Source organism: Motacilla alba, chromosome 17 (assembly GCF_015832195.1).
Source record: "Motacilla alba alba isolate MOTALB_02 chromosome 17, Motacilla_alba_V1.0_pri, whole genome shotgun sequence".
NCBI lineage: Eukaryota > Metazoa > Chordata > Aves > Passeriformes > Motacillidae > Motacilla > Motacilla alba.
The window spans coordinates 6,800,317-6,816,069 of NC_052032.1; the positions used below are offsets into that span (position 1 = coordinate 6,800,317).

At 47.4% G+C, this 15,753-nt stretch overlaps 1 protein-coding gene across 8 annotated transcripts in view; it reads right to left on the reverse strand.

The window, feature by feature from the left end:
* RAPGEF1 (Rap guanine nucleotide exchange factor 1) overlaps window positions 1-15,753 on the reverse strand; it is an 84,325-nt gene that overhangs the window by 23,540 nt on the left and 45,032 nt on the right. For 4 of the 8 annotated variants that reach the window (XM_038155900.1, XM_038155904.1, XM_038155902.1 and 1 more), the window contains exons 7-11: window positions 15,253-15,376; window positions 13,820-14,003; window positions 12,744-13,259; window positions 6,275-6,477; window positions 4,007-4,165 (exon numbers count right to left, since the gene is read on the reverse strand). In XM_038155900.1, the coding sequence (XP_038011828.1) occupies window positions 4,007-4,165; window positions 6,275-6,477; window positions 12,744-13,259; window positions 13,820-14,003; window positions 15,253-15,376 (1,186 nt within the window). The remainder of the gene's footprint in view (window positions 1-4,006; window positions 4,166-6,274; window positions 6,478-12,743; window positions 13,260-13,819; window positions 14,004-15,252; window positions 15,377-15,753) is intronic. The other 4 variants (XM_038155901.1, XM_038155903.1, XM_038155906.1 and 1 more) reach the window with 2 other exon arrangements.

The following is a 15,753-nucleotide window of genomic DNA, read 5'->3' on the forward strand; positions in this document are numbered from 1 at the left end:
TCAATCCCCCTTCCCTCTGCTCCAAATTAAGGAGCCAAAACCTTAGGACAGAAACGAGCAAACAGGTTATGACATCCCAGCCGTGGTTTGACTGAGGCTGTCACCATATGAATGAAAAGAGCTGGGTCTCTGCTGAGGGCAGAGCCTGGTGTGTGCTGCAGGCTGGAAGTGAGCTCCAGGAATGGGAACCAGGCAGGGAAAACGTGGGAAGCACATGGCTGCACTTCTTTAATCACTTATCTGACCCCCCTTTTCCTGAACATACGTTAGCACGCACACAAGAAAGAAGAACAGTTGCTGTGAATTTTCTGTGCACTTGCTCAATTTGCTCAAGAATGGTGAGAACAAGTGAGAACAGAAGTGCTGAACTGGAGCTCTCCTAAGAAAATCACTTGTGCCTTCTGCTGAAATCTGACAGCCAATTGGTTAATGGTAAATTACTGGAAATGTTCCTTAATTAAAAAGAAAACATAAGAAAAAACCCAACATTTTCAGAAAGGCAACTTATTTCTCCACAGTGAGGGATGCAGCCAAATTTCCACTAATGGCACGTACATGCCTTGGAGATACAACTGTTCCTTGTTTCAGCAAGGAAAAGCTTCCACAAGAGTTTCTGCAGCCCTTGGTGGATGCCCTGTGGATGGGCAGCAGTGGAGCTCGTCACTGGGTATTTCCTCTATCAGGGCAGAGTTCTCCAGCTGCCAGGAAGTAACGAGATCTCCAGATGTGATTATTGCTGCTGCTTGGATACCTGCCCACCCCTCTGCAGGCAAACAGCACAAGGATTGATTAAACCAAGGGACAGCAGCCCTGTGCTCACAAGAAGGGAGAGAGGAGATCAGCTGGAGAAACTACTGCCAACCATAACCAAGGACGAACCCTTCTTGCTGCAAACCTCCTTCCCCACTGCTTAGAACTTTCAAAAGAGGTGGGAATCCCTTGAATGATTCTTGACAGTACAATCCAGTTGTCCCCCCGGTGTGGGATTTACTGGCTCAGCTGTCCATGGGATGGGGAACGTGATGCAGTTCCTTAAAACACCAGCCCACACTACCAACACAAGCCCTGCTGGCACAGAGGCCAGACACGAGTCAGACTCGGATAAAAAACAGCTCAACTTGCCAAACCTATGAGGTCTGATCCAGTTGCTCAAGATCTGCCTCTATCCAGTAAAAGCTATTACCTCTGACACAATTTCCTGCAAAGGAGGGAAAAGCACAATTAGTGGGCTGACAGAGCAGTGGTGGCAGCTGGGCTGCAACAGCCCCTGCAGCGCTGACTGGAGAGAAAGGAGGCAGGGCTCTAGAAAAACTCATCCATTAAAAACTAAAAGATGCTCTGAACAACTTCACCTCTTTTCTGCTGTCTGAAAACAGCCTTGTTAAGCCATGTAAATCAGGAGTAAGGCACTAATCCTTCACCTGGAGCACACAGCTAAGGGGATAACAAGCAGAACGTGGTGCTGGCTCGGCCTCCCTGCTGCTGGCACGTGAACAGATGGGGACAGGGACAGGTCCTCCCTGAAAGTGACTCCTGTGGCCTCCCTAGCCAGTCTCCAGGGAAGGGAAAAAAGCACAGGGCACTTTCTGAAAACTGGCTACACTTGCAGGGCCTTGCTGACACTGGGTCAGTGGACAGCCATCGAGTTCAGCAGCTCGGACTTCCTGGTATTGATGCAAGGAGGTTTTTGCTTCCTGTGCAGAACGAATAACAATTCATGTAGGAGACATATAACTTCAGGAGATCTGATAGCCACTGCTGCTATCTGGGTACACAAGAGGCTCAGCTGGCAGGGTCTGAAAGGTGTGCTCTCCCTGGCACTGGCTCCCTCGCTGGGGCTGGCGGCAGCTAATGCTGATTTTTGCCAGGTTTATTGCTCACCAGCGCTCGCTTGGGTGCCCTTTCTCTAGGGAGAGAGGAGAAATGAAGACAAGAGGATATGAGGAGCAGAGCAGCACGCTGAAGTGCTGCTGGTGCAGCTCGTGGCATCCCTGGAGTGAAACCTGCTGGGGCAGATTGCAGGAGGGGCTCTGCTCCTTCCAGGGCTGATGGAGGGCGTCACCCTGAGAGGGATCCAAACCCCCACAGCTGCTTCACATCTCTGTCTTATTAGGGACAGGGGAAACAGGATAAACTCTGGTTATGGTATGACATGGGGCAGCTATGATGCATGTAAGGACACTGGTATTCTGTAGCTCAAAGAGACACTTTCACAGTGAAAATCTCATTTTTGGCTGTGAAAAAATAGACCAGATAGAGTAATGAGGAACTATGAAATGATCCCAATTTAAAGGCACTAATGGAAAAATCCCCATTTTAAATTCAGCTTATTTCATTTGACAGTGTCCTGTCTCACTATTCTCATTGTTCCTCATGCTCCAGCCATTTATTTTACCCCTCACCAAATCTTTGCAAAAATGAGTAAGGATTTTTTAATGAAGTTTTAACATTTCTTAAAATAATATATTCACAGTAATGTAGTCCAAAGTAAGATGAGAATGGGTCAGAACAATTTAATAGGCAGTAACCATTTAATCCAACAAGGACGCTTTTTTAAATCCAAGTGAACATTATAGAAATATATTTATAGCCTCTCAATTAAATCAAAAATAGTCAAGTACCTTTATCTAGTCCTACAGCTCCATGTTTTGCTAGCAAGGACCACTACCGAGTAAGAGAGCTGTACAATTCAGGACTTTTACTTCAAATTTTAGAACTGTTTAGCACAAATTTATGCAAACACTAACCTTGCCACCCCTCAGCCTTTTCATCCGTGCAGCAAAGCTGTGATATTGCTCTCTCTCACACAAGTGGAAGCCAAAAGCTTTCATTCATGGCTTGTGAAGTAGCTCTACTTGTAAAGCACTTGAATACTTTCTTCTTCTTTGGACCAGTGATTATCACTAATTTTTAAAGAATGAGTAAGTGCTGAAATGGGAAGATAGCAGTGGCACAGTGGGAGGATACTGTTTTCAAACATTTAATATGAAACTAATTGAACACTTTGGAATCTTCTCCAGCCTTGTCTGATAATTTCTTCTCCAGAAGAAGCCTAATTTACTAAACATCCAGGTCACTGTCAAAAAATAGTGTATTCTCAGTTGTCATCACATGGCAATCAGAGCATAACCACACAGTTTTACATGAAAATGAGCCCCACACTGATGAGCTGGTAGAACCCCACGGTTGAGTTTAATTTCATTATATTAACACTTTGTTATTACTACCACTTAATTTAAGCAGCTGATCAGAGATTTAAGCAGTGCTCTAATAATATTTTGATTTAAATGATTTCCAGCTCCTTCTGCCATTTTCTCCTCAGGCTGCTCACAAGTGCTGGAGGAGAGAAAACCCTGCTCATCCAGCAGCAAATCATACAAGCAAACTGAGCTTGTTTGGGACCATGGAGACGTGAAGGGAAGCAGACAGGCACAAATGAGATGGAAGATCTAGTAGAGGCTGTTTTCCAGAAAAAAAAATAATTAAGGAGCTGCAGCCCCTGTTCCACACTTTTGATTAAATCCACAGATTTTGGGGACAGCATCTTGTTATTTCTCCCAAGGCCAGGCTCACACAGCAGCTTTTAATCGACTCATCCACATCACTGGCATTATGCAATGGGACAAAAAGATGGGACAATGCAGCTCCAACGTGCAGCCAGGGGCACACAGAGGTCACAGGAGTGTGCCTGGGCACACAGGCCAGCCCTCCTTCCTCAGTTCCCTGCACAAATGTCAACATGGAAAGAAAGGTACACCTCCCCTGGCTTCACTTGGTGAGATTTACACTTGGTGAGAGCTCCATTTGGTGAGATTTACACTCGGTGAGAGCTCCATTTGGTGAGATTTACACTCGGTGAGATTTACACACCGTTCCTCCCACCTGGCTGGTGACTACAGGAGTTCAAAAGCCCCCCAAGGAACCTCCACGTTCAGCAAGCACAGAATTGGCACAGCAGTGAGCAGCAGTCAGACAATACCCACGTGTTCCAGAGCAGAGAACTCACCGAGTGCACAGGGAAGGAGCTGTGCCGGCTGAGAAAGGAGTTAGAGACTGACATAGTGAGGCCCTGAGTGGCACCGCAGTCCTCGGGGGTGAAGGGCACTTTAGGTTGCTGGACACAGTAGGAGACAGAAGAGAAAGAAGAGGCAGCATAGGAGGCCTGCTGAGGAGGGGGGAGAAAGCAGGAGACACAAGACACAGAGAAAGAGAGCACAGAAAAGGCGGTGAATAAAGGGCAAGAAACGCTAACTGTAAAACAATGCATATAATGGCAGGCTAAACAAACAGCTATTCATACAGCTCATCAGAGCCAGACACACCAATATGCCTTCCTTGAGCTCAAGAGGCACGACAAAAATCACAATTCAAATCTTCTTTGTTTCACAAATCCCTTAAAAGATGAACTCCTGCCTCCCCCTCCCCGCTCACCCTGGACAGCTGCTGCTGGCACAGACAAGCTGCTCCTCGCTGCCCTTTTGTCCCCTTGCCGTGGGGGCAGACACCCAAAGGAGGAACTGGCTCCAAGCACACAGTTCCTGCACATTTCTCCAACCTGCAGATTGGCAACTTGGCCTCTCCAGTGTGAGCTATGGATGCTCACTGCTACTGCTGTGAGACTGGGTGACAGTGACATCCTGCCATTTCTCTGTCCAGCCAAGATAATAATCATTTGCACAGGAGGCAGCTATTACACTGTAAGTCACAGATCCTGGCAAGGAATTTCTCCTGAATTTCCCTATGGTAAGGAGACTGAGAGAGGATAAGGTATATTCAGGCTTTCTCAGACTTGTTGAATAAAACATACAATGTAAACACACAATCTTATTTTTGATTAAGATCTGAAGCTGACAAGAAAAGACTTCCTCATTATTATATGACAGAAGAGTCCATCCAGCAAAACTTCTTGCTGCTAGAGCAGCTGATGCCCATTTGATTAGCCAAATCAAAATCTCCCAGGGCAGCAGGAGCAGAGGAACAAGACTCTGGTGGTTTTTACAGGGACTGCTGAATAAGCCATCACCTGCTTGCACCTCATTCCCAATGGAGGGATGAAGGGTGGGAGGCTGCACTTGAAGAAACCTTTGCTTCAGGGGAACTGCAAGCAACACCTTGATGGTATCAGCTTGTAAAATGACAAGAATGGCCAGCAGGCAAAGCAGTGACATCTTCGCTGTCCAGAAAATGATTAAAGGCAAGCAAAGAAATGCTTTGCTTCAGCCATCAAATTCAGGACAGGAGCAGAATTTCCCTTCTGCACAATGGCTGCAGTAAATCTGTGCTTTGCAATTTAAACTGAGAACAGTGACTGTGCAGCCCAAGTCACCTCTGGAAACATCCCTAAGTGCAGCCACCTCCAGGAGGGGAAGGCAGGCAAGGGACTGCAAGGTACAAGTGACAGTGCAAGGGTCACACTGATGGGGACCACAGACCCTGGAGAACTGCCTGATCCTCCAGAGATGAGTCCTGTAGACTCTTGAATATACCTGCAAATGGCTAAGGGCTAAATCCCTGGGGAAAAAAAAAAGAAAAAAGAGAGAGAGAGAAAAGAAATGGAAGGAAAACCCTTAAAAGGAAATGGGACAAAATCCCACCCTCCACTGAGGCTGGAAACAGAACTGTTGCTGCCATCAGTGAGGTCAGGATTTCATCCCCCACATGGAAAATGGCCCTGTCTGTGCTGTTAAACCCACCACCCACACACACGTGGATGTGGAAACAGCCTGGGGGGCCAGCAGAACACTGAGAAACAGGTGAAATCCTGACTCACACAAGGGGACTAACGTGAAGGAAACATGCAGAGTGAAGCAGTGGCTGTACCACAGGTCTGTGCATAATAACATTAGAGCAGTCATTCTGTTCAAACAGTTATTATTAGTGGCATCTCTGACAACAGTTTCAAAACAGCAGTGGGAACAACAGTGCAGCAATCTCCTGAAAATAGTGTTGCTCAAAATCTTCCAAGCAGTTGTTGTTACACAAGCCTGGCACAGATTCAGCCCTGCCATGTGGAAGACAAACGTTTCATTTTTAGGGCATTTTAGGACTTTCAAAGCTTATAGGGAATGGTCTGAACGTGGGGTTGGAAAGCAGCAAAAATTCACATAATGCAAAATGCCTAAAACCACGTTCACAAGCTGCCAAGGAGCACGATGTGGTAACACCAGGGAGACATCCTCCCACCACCTCAGCCTGTCAGAAGCAGGAGCAGGAAGAGCAGAGCTGTTCCTGGGAGCCTGGTGGCCCTGCCAGGTGTCCCTGAGGTGTCACTCACCAGCTGCCGCTGCTTGGGTGGGAGAGCAGGAGGAGGTGCCAGATCTTGAGAGGAGTCTAAGCTGATAAAGGAGTCATTGATCCCATAGACTTCCCTGAGGTACTTGTTCTTCTTCTGGTAGATGTGCTCGTTCTGAGGGGTCTGGTAGAACATGGACGGCTGTGGCTCTGAGTAGTCTTCCACAAACTGCATGTAGGCCATCACTGCAAGGCAAAGAGAGGTGGCACTCACTGTCCTGCTCTGCAAACCCCAGCTGAGGGTCAGCAGGCAGCTGCTTGTCCTCAGAAGGGCACCCACAGCTGCCATGCACCTAGCAAATCCAGATATCCCTCCTGCGAGCCAGCACACAGCAAGCACCATCCCAGGCTGGTCATACTCTGGAACCAGTGAGGTCCCCAAACAGCAACTTGAGAAGTGTCATTCACTAATGCTTGGCCCAAATCCTCACATAATCCATGGCAATTCTGAGAATATTCCTCAACAGCTAATGTCCAAAGTCACCAAAAAAACCAGAATAGCGTCAGTCTGCTTTTTAGGAGTGTAACAATGCAAGCCTGACAATAAATCTGTAATAATTCTTGTGCCTACAGTAAGTCTCATGTCTGCAGTCAGCAGGATTTCTAGAACCAGGAGGCATACAGTGTTTCTCCATTCTAGCAAGCTGATAAAACTGTTATCAGAGAACACCCACCTGTGAGACTGGGTGAGCCTCTCCCTCAGCTCTTTAAATGCCACTGCCAATCCTGGTACAAAATACTTACAAAACACTTCTAAAAGTGCCACTGACCACGTGTTCCTACCTCCCCAGCTCAAATCCAACACCCTCTGCTCCCATCCCTTTTTAAAGCAACTTATCTCAAATTTTCAAATTCAACTGATTCACAAGCTTTTGTGAGATGTGTCTCAATAGAAATGTTAAATAGGATCAAACCTTGTCTGGAGGACCTTTCCATCTGCATAATATTCCTTTCAAAATCTATTAAAAAACCTACACAGGTGAGCCTGGGCAGCTCTGACAGGATTAGTTACTGCTGCAGTATTTTAGTGTTGGAGGGGCAGGAGGATGACATCCAGTGCCATAGAAAGACTATTACAAACCCACCCCCATTATTAAGGATCAGAAGCTACTGAATAATGTACAACAAAGAAAGAAGCCCTCTCTGTACACCTGAGAGCAGGAGAAACAGATGTATTTCAGTCATGGGAAGGACTAACCAAGGCCTTCTTGTAAACATGCTGTCATGCACAAGGCACAGTGATCATCCCTCCCTTCCTTCTGATAAACAAGCAGTTGTTACTTTTTGTAATTCTGGTCATTTGATGGCAATTTTTCATCTTCTGCTGGCATTTCAGCTGTACAGTTGAAAGGAGTGGATGACTTCAGTGAAAGCCATAAATACAACGAGCACAATGCAGGATTTGCACATCATGAAGTTGGTTCCCACACTGGCTGCAAGGCAAAGTCCTCTGTTCACCTGCCAGGGCAGACCTCTGGGCCAGCCTTTAAACAGGATACAGCCCTGCAAATGTGTCAGCAGGAAGGAGTTGCTTTGCACCTGTCTTGGGCACCTTTTTTCAGATTTCCTCTAATATTTTCAACTCCATTTAGAAACAGAGCAAACACAGCTGCCCTTCCCCAAAAGAATTATAACCCTCTTCCAAAAAATAGAATAAAGAAAAAAAGAAATCGTGAAAAAAACCAGGTCGAGGCAATGGGAGCACAGGAAATGGAGCTGATGGATTCCAATCCTGACCGGTAACACCTGCTGTCCCCATCCTGTGACCCCACAGTCCTGCCAGTGCACAACCTGTTCGTGTCCTGCAGTACAGCCAGTCCTGCACAGCTCTGCCAAAGCTGCTGCAATTCTGACCTCCAGCTCTCCCTGCCACCTGAGCCTTTCCCATCTTCCTCCCTCAGACTCCCTGCTCTTTCCCAGAACATCCTCACAGTGAAAAGAAGCATGTTCTGGAAATACTGTCTTATTTGGAATCATGGTGAAGGTGTAGGAAATACAGAATTGCTAAAACAGTCAAGTATCAATGATTCAGTTGGCTAAGGTGCTCCTGTGCCCTGGAAAATGCCCTGGTGTCATACAACAACTTCAGGGGACAAGATCTAAAGAAGGCTTATGAGAGATATTTCTCTAGCAGCAAAACTGAACTAAGGATCAGGAGTCCTTGCAGAAGTGCAGAGGACAAGAGCTTGAGGGAAAGACCACATTTTGAGAGCTCATCAACTGAGCAGGACAAAAGCCAAGAAGGCAGGCCTGGCAGTGCTGGCACAATGCAGCAGACACTGCTGAATCCAGACCAAGCCTTCATGGTGAGTCACCTACAAAAGCAGGGCTTCACTGAACACCCAGATCTGCAGCCACCACTGGGGATCCACAGCTGTGAGCTCCTGGAACAGCACCAACCACTGCACTGACACCACAGCTCAGAAGCGTTGGTGAAAAGGGCATCGCATCAGACACTTGCGTGAAATTAAATCACTGCAGCTCAGGGCAGTGAGCCTGAATGCTGTCGGGAGCCTTAACTCAATCTGCAAGGGAATAATGAAGAGCTCTTTTATCTCAGCTCTTTATGGGGCTAATGCATCCCATTGTCATGGCAGCTCCCCTGCCTGGCTTGTTACAACTAGTCCTGGGCAGGTGAGCATGCCTCTGCCTCTACTTTGTCATCTTTGTTTTTAGGCAAAGTGAAAAACAGTTGGGATGGTGAAATACAAACCTGGCACTGCAGAGTGCAAATCAAAATAGGCATCATTAAAATCCTGCCAATCTTGAACAGGAGAGTAAGAGAGCAAGAGCACTCCCATGACTCCTGTTTGCAAAGGGTCTTCTCTCCCCCTCTCCACTGTGGTTTTGAACAAGGCAGAAATTTAAAAGCAGATGGGAAATGACATCAGCAGCTCAGCTCAGGCTGCACGCCCTGCAGCAACTGTGCAGAGGGAGGGATGGGGGCTGCAACTCCCCAGTGAGCAGCTGGGGTGGAGTGACAGTCTCAAGGCAGCACCCCGGGAGAGAAGGGAGGCGTGAGAGAGAAACCTCTCCCACCACATGCCCAGTTTATGTCAGTTCTTAACCCAGACAGAAAATATGTGAAATTTAAAAAAAAACATGAGATCTCAGACTGAGGCTAGAACACCTTCCCAGCAATCTGCTTGCAGTGCCTTGGCTGTCATTTCTGAAGGAGCTAAAGCTGCTCAGGGATTTCCAGCACACAGCAGTTCTGCCCATATGGCAGAAGTCACAGGTACTGCTCTCCCAGGGCCAGCTCTCCTGGAAGCAACACTCATCTGCAGGAGAGGACCAGTGGTTGCTGGAGTCCAAAGGGGTTATTAGGAGAGGATCAGCACTAAGGCACACCTGCAATAAGGTGAGGCACACCAGCATCCCCCTGGAGGGCTCCCCGACATCCCAGCCCGACCCTGGCGCTGTTGGCAGCTGGGCCCTGCACAGGCACAACAGATTTGTGTGCACGGGCAAGAGCCAAAATAATGGACATTCTTAAGCTATACCACACAGGAGAAGTCAAGTCAATAAGGCAGTGGTTGCTGTCACCTCTGGGAGGAGAGCTGTTCCTCACAGAGCTGGCATTATCCGCTGGCTAAGCCCAGCCTGCCCTCAGCGTGGTTCCTGCAGTTAAATACCAGCTGCTCTCTGGGCACCAGGCTGTGTTTTGTTCCCACTGACAGGGAGGGAAACATGAATAAGTGCCTCACCAGTAGTTTCCAAGCTGTTTGGGGAAAGGATCTTGTTATTTCTGACTCTGGGCTCTTAATGGCAGAAGCTGTTCCGTGTCTGTGTCTTGTTCAGCAGGAGCACGATGCTGGTGCTCAAGCAGAAGTCTGGAGTAATTTGCCCTTAGCACAGTAACATGTGCTCTTACAGCAGAGTAAAATAACCATAACTCATGCCAGACTAAAAGCCCTATCACTCCTCTGTGTAAATTATACAGAAGTCAACTCTTGGAGGTCCCTCTGAGCACAGCTCACAGCAATACACAAGGTTAACTCAAGCAGATCTTCTGTGCATTACCAATAAAGACCATCAGTGTCTCTGCTGCAACATTTACTGCCAGCTACCAAAAGATGACCCACAACAAAGGCACTACAACCAAGTCCCATCTGTGTGAGCTCTGGATCTTTTTAACAAATCCATGCATCTCCTCCAGACCCCAGGAGCTTGCTGAGGTTGTGGAAGCAGCCCTGTGTGATTGCACAAGAATATCTACACACATCAGCCTCTGGGCAAAAAATATCCTGGGTGTCACCACAGAGCCTGAGTAATGTTTGACTGGCCTTTTGAATGCTGAAAAAGTAAAACTAGCAACCACAAATCCATGGTGTGATACGCTGTGGAGTAAAAACAATCGAAAACAAGTTCTCAGTGTCACACAAATGCAACTAAAACATTTGCAGTGGTCAGATATCAGCCCCTGCAAGTTTTGCAGCAAGGATGCTTTATCAAATCATCAGAGTTGACAACACATTAGGTAACAGCTCCTACCTCTCCTAACAATGCAATCTGATCAATACTCACAAAATTTCTGATAGTGCCAGATTACAATGAACTCTAATCCAACATCAAAGAAAATTTACACAAGGTCTTGGTACTGAGGTTAAAGTTGTACTCAAGCAATAATGCAGATTGCTTTTAAACTGGTTGTCAACTCTTTGGCATCTTGTGTGATACCAGAAAACAAAGACATGGGGCTTAAAGACACAAGCAAACAGCTCAGATCTCTCTTTCAAACGTCAAACTTCCTCTTACCCAAGATCCACCCAGGAATCTTCCCTCCACTGAAGCTGCCTATGTGCACAGAGGTGCATTTCCCTGCATGCATCCCAGGCTGAGTGGTGGAACAGCCATCCCTCACTGGTAGCAGCAGATCCACAAAGATCTGATCCTGCACTAATGTGCTCTATATCACAGCCCCTGGCAGCTCATACTTCAGGAGAGGATTTTGAACAGCACAAGCTGTAACACCTTTGCCTGTGCTCATTTGCTTCCTCTCTGTTGTCCACAAACAACCATCCCAGCCTCTTTTTAAGCTGATTTTAGTGTCTTTAACTGCTTGATTACCAGAGAGGAACAAAAGAGATTTCCTGCATATGGGGACACTTGGATGACCCTCACTTTCAGGGTGGGTCAAGCCTTGTGCTCTGACTGAAATCCCCGAGGGTTACTCATGTGGATTGGTCACTTAGGGATAATGGAAATGCTTTTAGACAAGGCATATTTTTAAAGACGTGACTAGCAGAGTGCACTGCACAGGAATGGAGAGAATACACCCTGACACCACACATCCCTCTTACTCCCACCTCATCCATGGAATTGCAGCATCTTAGACTGGTTAGGGTTGGAAGGGACCTTAAAGAATCCAGTTTCAACCTCCCTGCCAAGGACAGGGACACCTTCCACTAGGCCAGGTTGCTCAGAGTGCCATCCAGCCTGTCCTGGAACACCTCCAGGGACAGGGAGTCCACAACCTCTCTGGACAAAAATTATTCTCAGTGAGAAGTCTATAAACTGCAGAAAGGAGCCAGAAGGCCAACTCAGCTCTTTGAAATCAGCTCTTCTCTTGGGCTGCCAGCCACGCAATGTAATGCTCTTCCTCCAGATCTTGTATACATTACCTCCTCATGCAACACACAGCTGCAAAGCCAGCCAGTGACCAGAAAACCAATATCTGCTGGATCTCACTGTGCAGTCCACAGCCTTCCCTGGCAGAGCACCGTGGCTGCCTGTTTGGCAAGAGCTTTCACATTTTTCAGCCATGAACATGAAGGAAATCAAGAGGAAGGTTGTGAGCTTGAGATGTGGTCAGCCCTGGTGTGCCAGGAGTCTGGCTGGGGACAGGAGCCTTTGCTGTTAGAGGCTGCTTGTTTTAATGATGTGGGAAATTCTCAGGCATCCAAAGGAAATGAGATCCTGTAGCAAAGCAGCAGTACTGGGGTCTAGTTAATAGTGCTGTCGTGCACAGCTATGTGGGTGACTGTGCTCCTATTGCCAAGTAACTGCTCTGGCAAGGCTGGGTTTTGGACAGAAAAGCAGTCCTTTCTCCGAACTCCTGGAGAGGACCCAACTCTCCTCTGCAGTGGGAAAACAAAACTGGGGAAGGGGAGGAAACTGACTTAAAAAGGGAGGATAGACCAGAAAGATCTGCAAGGCAGAGTGCCTCAAAGACTCACATTCAGGTGAACAGAGAAGTAACATGGTCTCACCACAGTAATGGAGATGCTGTGTGATTCCAGATCCCTTGGGCCTGGGTCAATCTCAGCCCCAGGAATCATTCCCTGCCCACCACAGCACTGAGATTTCCCCTCCATGTCTTTGACATCGACCAGCTTTTGAGACACTCAGACTCAAATAAGAGCATCACCATGATCACCTTTACTCAGTGATGATCAGAAGCACAACAACTGCGAGGTAAAAAAAAACAACCCAAACAGGAACTTGCTTACTGTGTTTGCTTTTCTTCTCTGGCAGAGGTGGCGGCTTTTCTGGGTCACTGTTTGAATCTGGAGCAGCAAAATCAGCAATGAATTCCACTGGTGCTGAAGAGTTTCCTTGCTGGAAAGGCAGAACAGCAGCAAAGGGCGTGAAGGGCATGGAGGGGACAACCACGGCGTTCTGCAGGTCGTCCTCGGAGATGTTGTCGTACTGGGACGGGTGCCTCTCGTAGGACACCCTGCAGCCCGAGTTATCTGAAGTCTGGGAGGCTGCACTCCTCCTCTTCTTCTCTGGCAAAGCTGGGGGAGTCTCTGTTGGCTGTGCTGCTCCCGAGTGGCCGCAGAATTCCAGTGGAGGAGAGGTGCCCTGCGGGAGCTGGAAAGTGTGTCCATGGAAAGGGGAGCCAGACTCACCCAAGGACTCTGGCAATGGGCTGAGGACACTCGGGCCCTGAGGAGGTATCTGATCAGTGTTGGAGAGGTCCTGCTGCAGGAATTCATAGTCTGGATCATAGTGATCCGATTGATCTGGGTAAACAGAGGATGATGTATTAGTTTCTCTCTTTTACTGTTTAGCCCTTCTCAGTTCTGTCCCTCCCATTCTATCAGTTAATTAATCAGCTCATTTTAATCAGAGTGGAACTTCCTCGCAGCTGGGACCATCTTTTACACCTTCTGTAACATCCAGACTTCATACAACTCATAATTAATTCTTTACACTAGCAAACAAATAACAAAAATTCAATAGGCAGACATCTGCAGACATAATTTGCGTCATATTTATATTTTTATTCTCTTTCCTAGCATGTAGAAACAACACTGCTTTAGTCTACCAGTGCTGTAATTTCTGCAGACAGGGCTGAAATGAAGAAAACATTCCACTTGAGAGCTGAATTGAGTTTGAGAACCATCACCTACAGCAAGGGAAACACTTTCTCCTGGGCTTTTCCTCTCTGACTGAACAGCTCTGCACTGCACTGCCTGCAGCAACTCCACGACAGCAGCTGCAAGTGCAGTGCATTTACTACATCACCTCCTGCAGCTCAGCTCCCAGGGCAGAGGCACAGAGCCCCAGCAGCCCCTCTTACCCAGGGTTTCACAGCTTGTGTTGCGGGAGCACTGCCCGCTGTCGCGGTCCAGGGAGGAGAGCTGCTCGTCAGACTTGCTCAGTTTGCCAATGCTGCTGCACGGGGAGAGCCGAGGAGACTCCCCCCCATAGGAGTGGCTTCCACCTGACAACCTCCTCTGGGCATAGCAGTCAACATCAAAATCCTTCAGGATAAAAATAAAGAAATAAAAAACATCAAATCACCATCACTCTTGGCAGCTGGCTAGTGAGGAAGATGCAGCTCGAGGAGCAAAGAGCTCCCAGGAGGGGAGGTCAGTGCTGCTGGCCCTCTCTAAGCTCAGGGAGAACACAGAAACTCTCTGATGTGGCAAACAGCCCATGCCAGGGAGCTCTGTGTGCTCTTGATTTCATGCAGGGGTTGCTGTGGCCCACGCTGGACTTTAGAGATGCTGAGAAGATGACCAAGTTCTTCACAGCTATGTGTGTCTGATGACTGCTTGTCACTGAGCCAAGGGAACGACACTGCAAGATCTCTCATGACATACCTGGGCCTTTAGCAAATATTGGTTACCTCAGGTGCACACAAAGGGAAAATAAACTACAGTGAGATAGAACTTTCTGTGCCTATGGCTATGGTCCCATTTCAGAAATTACCTCAAGCTTATTAACCTGTGAGTGAACCCCTCACAATCCCCACTCCATCAGAACAACCTTAGTGTGACTGTAGCTTCAACTGAAGAGTGGCCACAGCTTTATCTGAGTCAGCCAAATGACTGTAGAGGCTCCCTAAGCCAGAGCTGAGGCTTTGGGGATGAGGACAAGATTTGATTTTTGTGCAATTTGATATAATTCAGGTCCTCACTGCTGAGCTAGTAAGTTCCTGAATGGGTAAAGCAAACCCAGCCGTTTACAACCTCATAAACCCCAGACAAGCACAAGAAATGGAATGTGATTAACACACACACAACTTTCCCATTTTTCTACCAGAAAATGTACAAAGTTCCCCAAAGCACCAGCAGCGGTCAGAGCAGTAGCTCAAACTGCTGCTGGAGTTAAAAGATGTTTAAATTGTGACTGGATGAAGACAGAATTCTGATCTCACTCAGAGTAAATCCTGGTGACATCTCAGGGAGCTCAGCCAGCTGCTGTCCCCTGATCTATTGGACATGGCAACACTCAGCCTCTCCCATCCTCACACTCTGCCACCCCTCAAGGCAACAAAGTTTGTAGCAATTTGTTAATTAAACACAACAACGCTGTAAAAAAAAAAAAATTAAGCTGCCAACATTATTTATGACACTGCTGCTCCTGCCACTGCCACTCCCACTGCAGGCTGCCTGCGCTGGGCTGCTCGGGACGAGCAGGGACCTGCAGCTCTGAGCATCTCCCTGAGCTTCTCCTCCTGCTCACAGCAAGTTTCCCTTGGCTTTCACAAAGGGGTTCTGCCATTACCTGTCTGTTGATCCCAACAGGCAAACTGGACCCACTGGTAGCTCTGCTCATGGGGGCCACAACAGCCACTCTGGTTGGGGAAGGCGCCGACTGACGTTTCTTGGGGGGCAATGCTGGTGGAGGGCTGCAAGACACCACAGGAATTGATGTTTCCATCACTCTTCCAGAAAAAAATGATTTTCGGAAGCTTCACAAGATGTTTTCCAGAAAGCTTTTGTCAGCCAGGAGCTATTCAGCAAAATGTATCCACTAAAAATATCGATTTAAGAATACTCTCACAGGTAAGGTCCTGTCAAGTGATTTATTTTTTAAGGTTGGTATTTCTCAAACAAAAACAAACGCTGTTGCAAAAAGTATTTTTAATGGAGCTAATTAGCATGGTAATTATTTCTTAAAAGCAGTGAAAATCCAAATTACATGTTTTGGCTGACCCAAATATTGTTTCCATTCACAGAAGTCCTGCCCTCTCCTCAAACCTTCCAGATCTGAAAAATGCTCAAG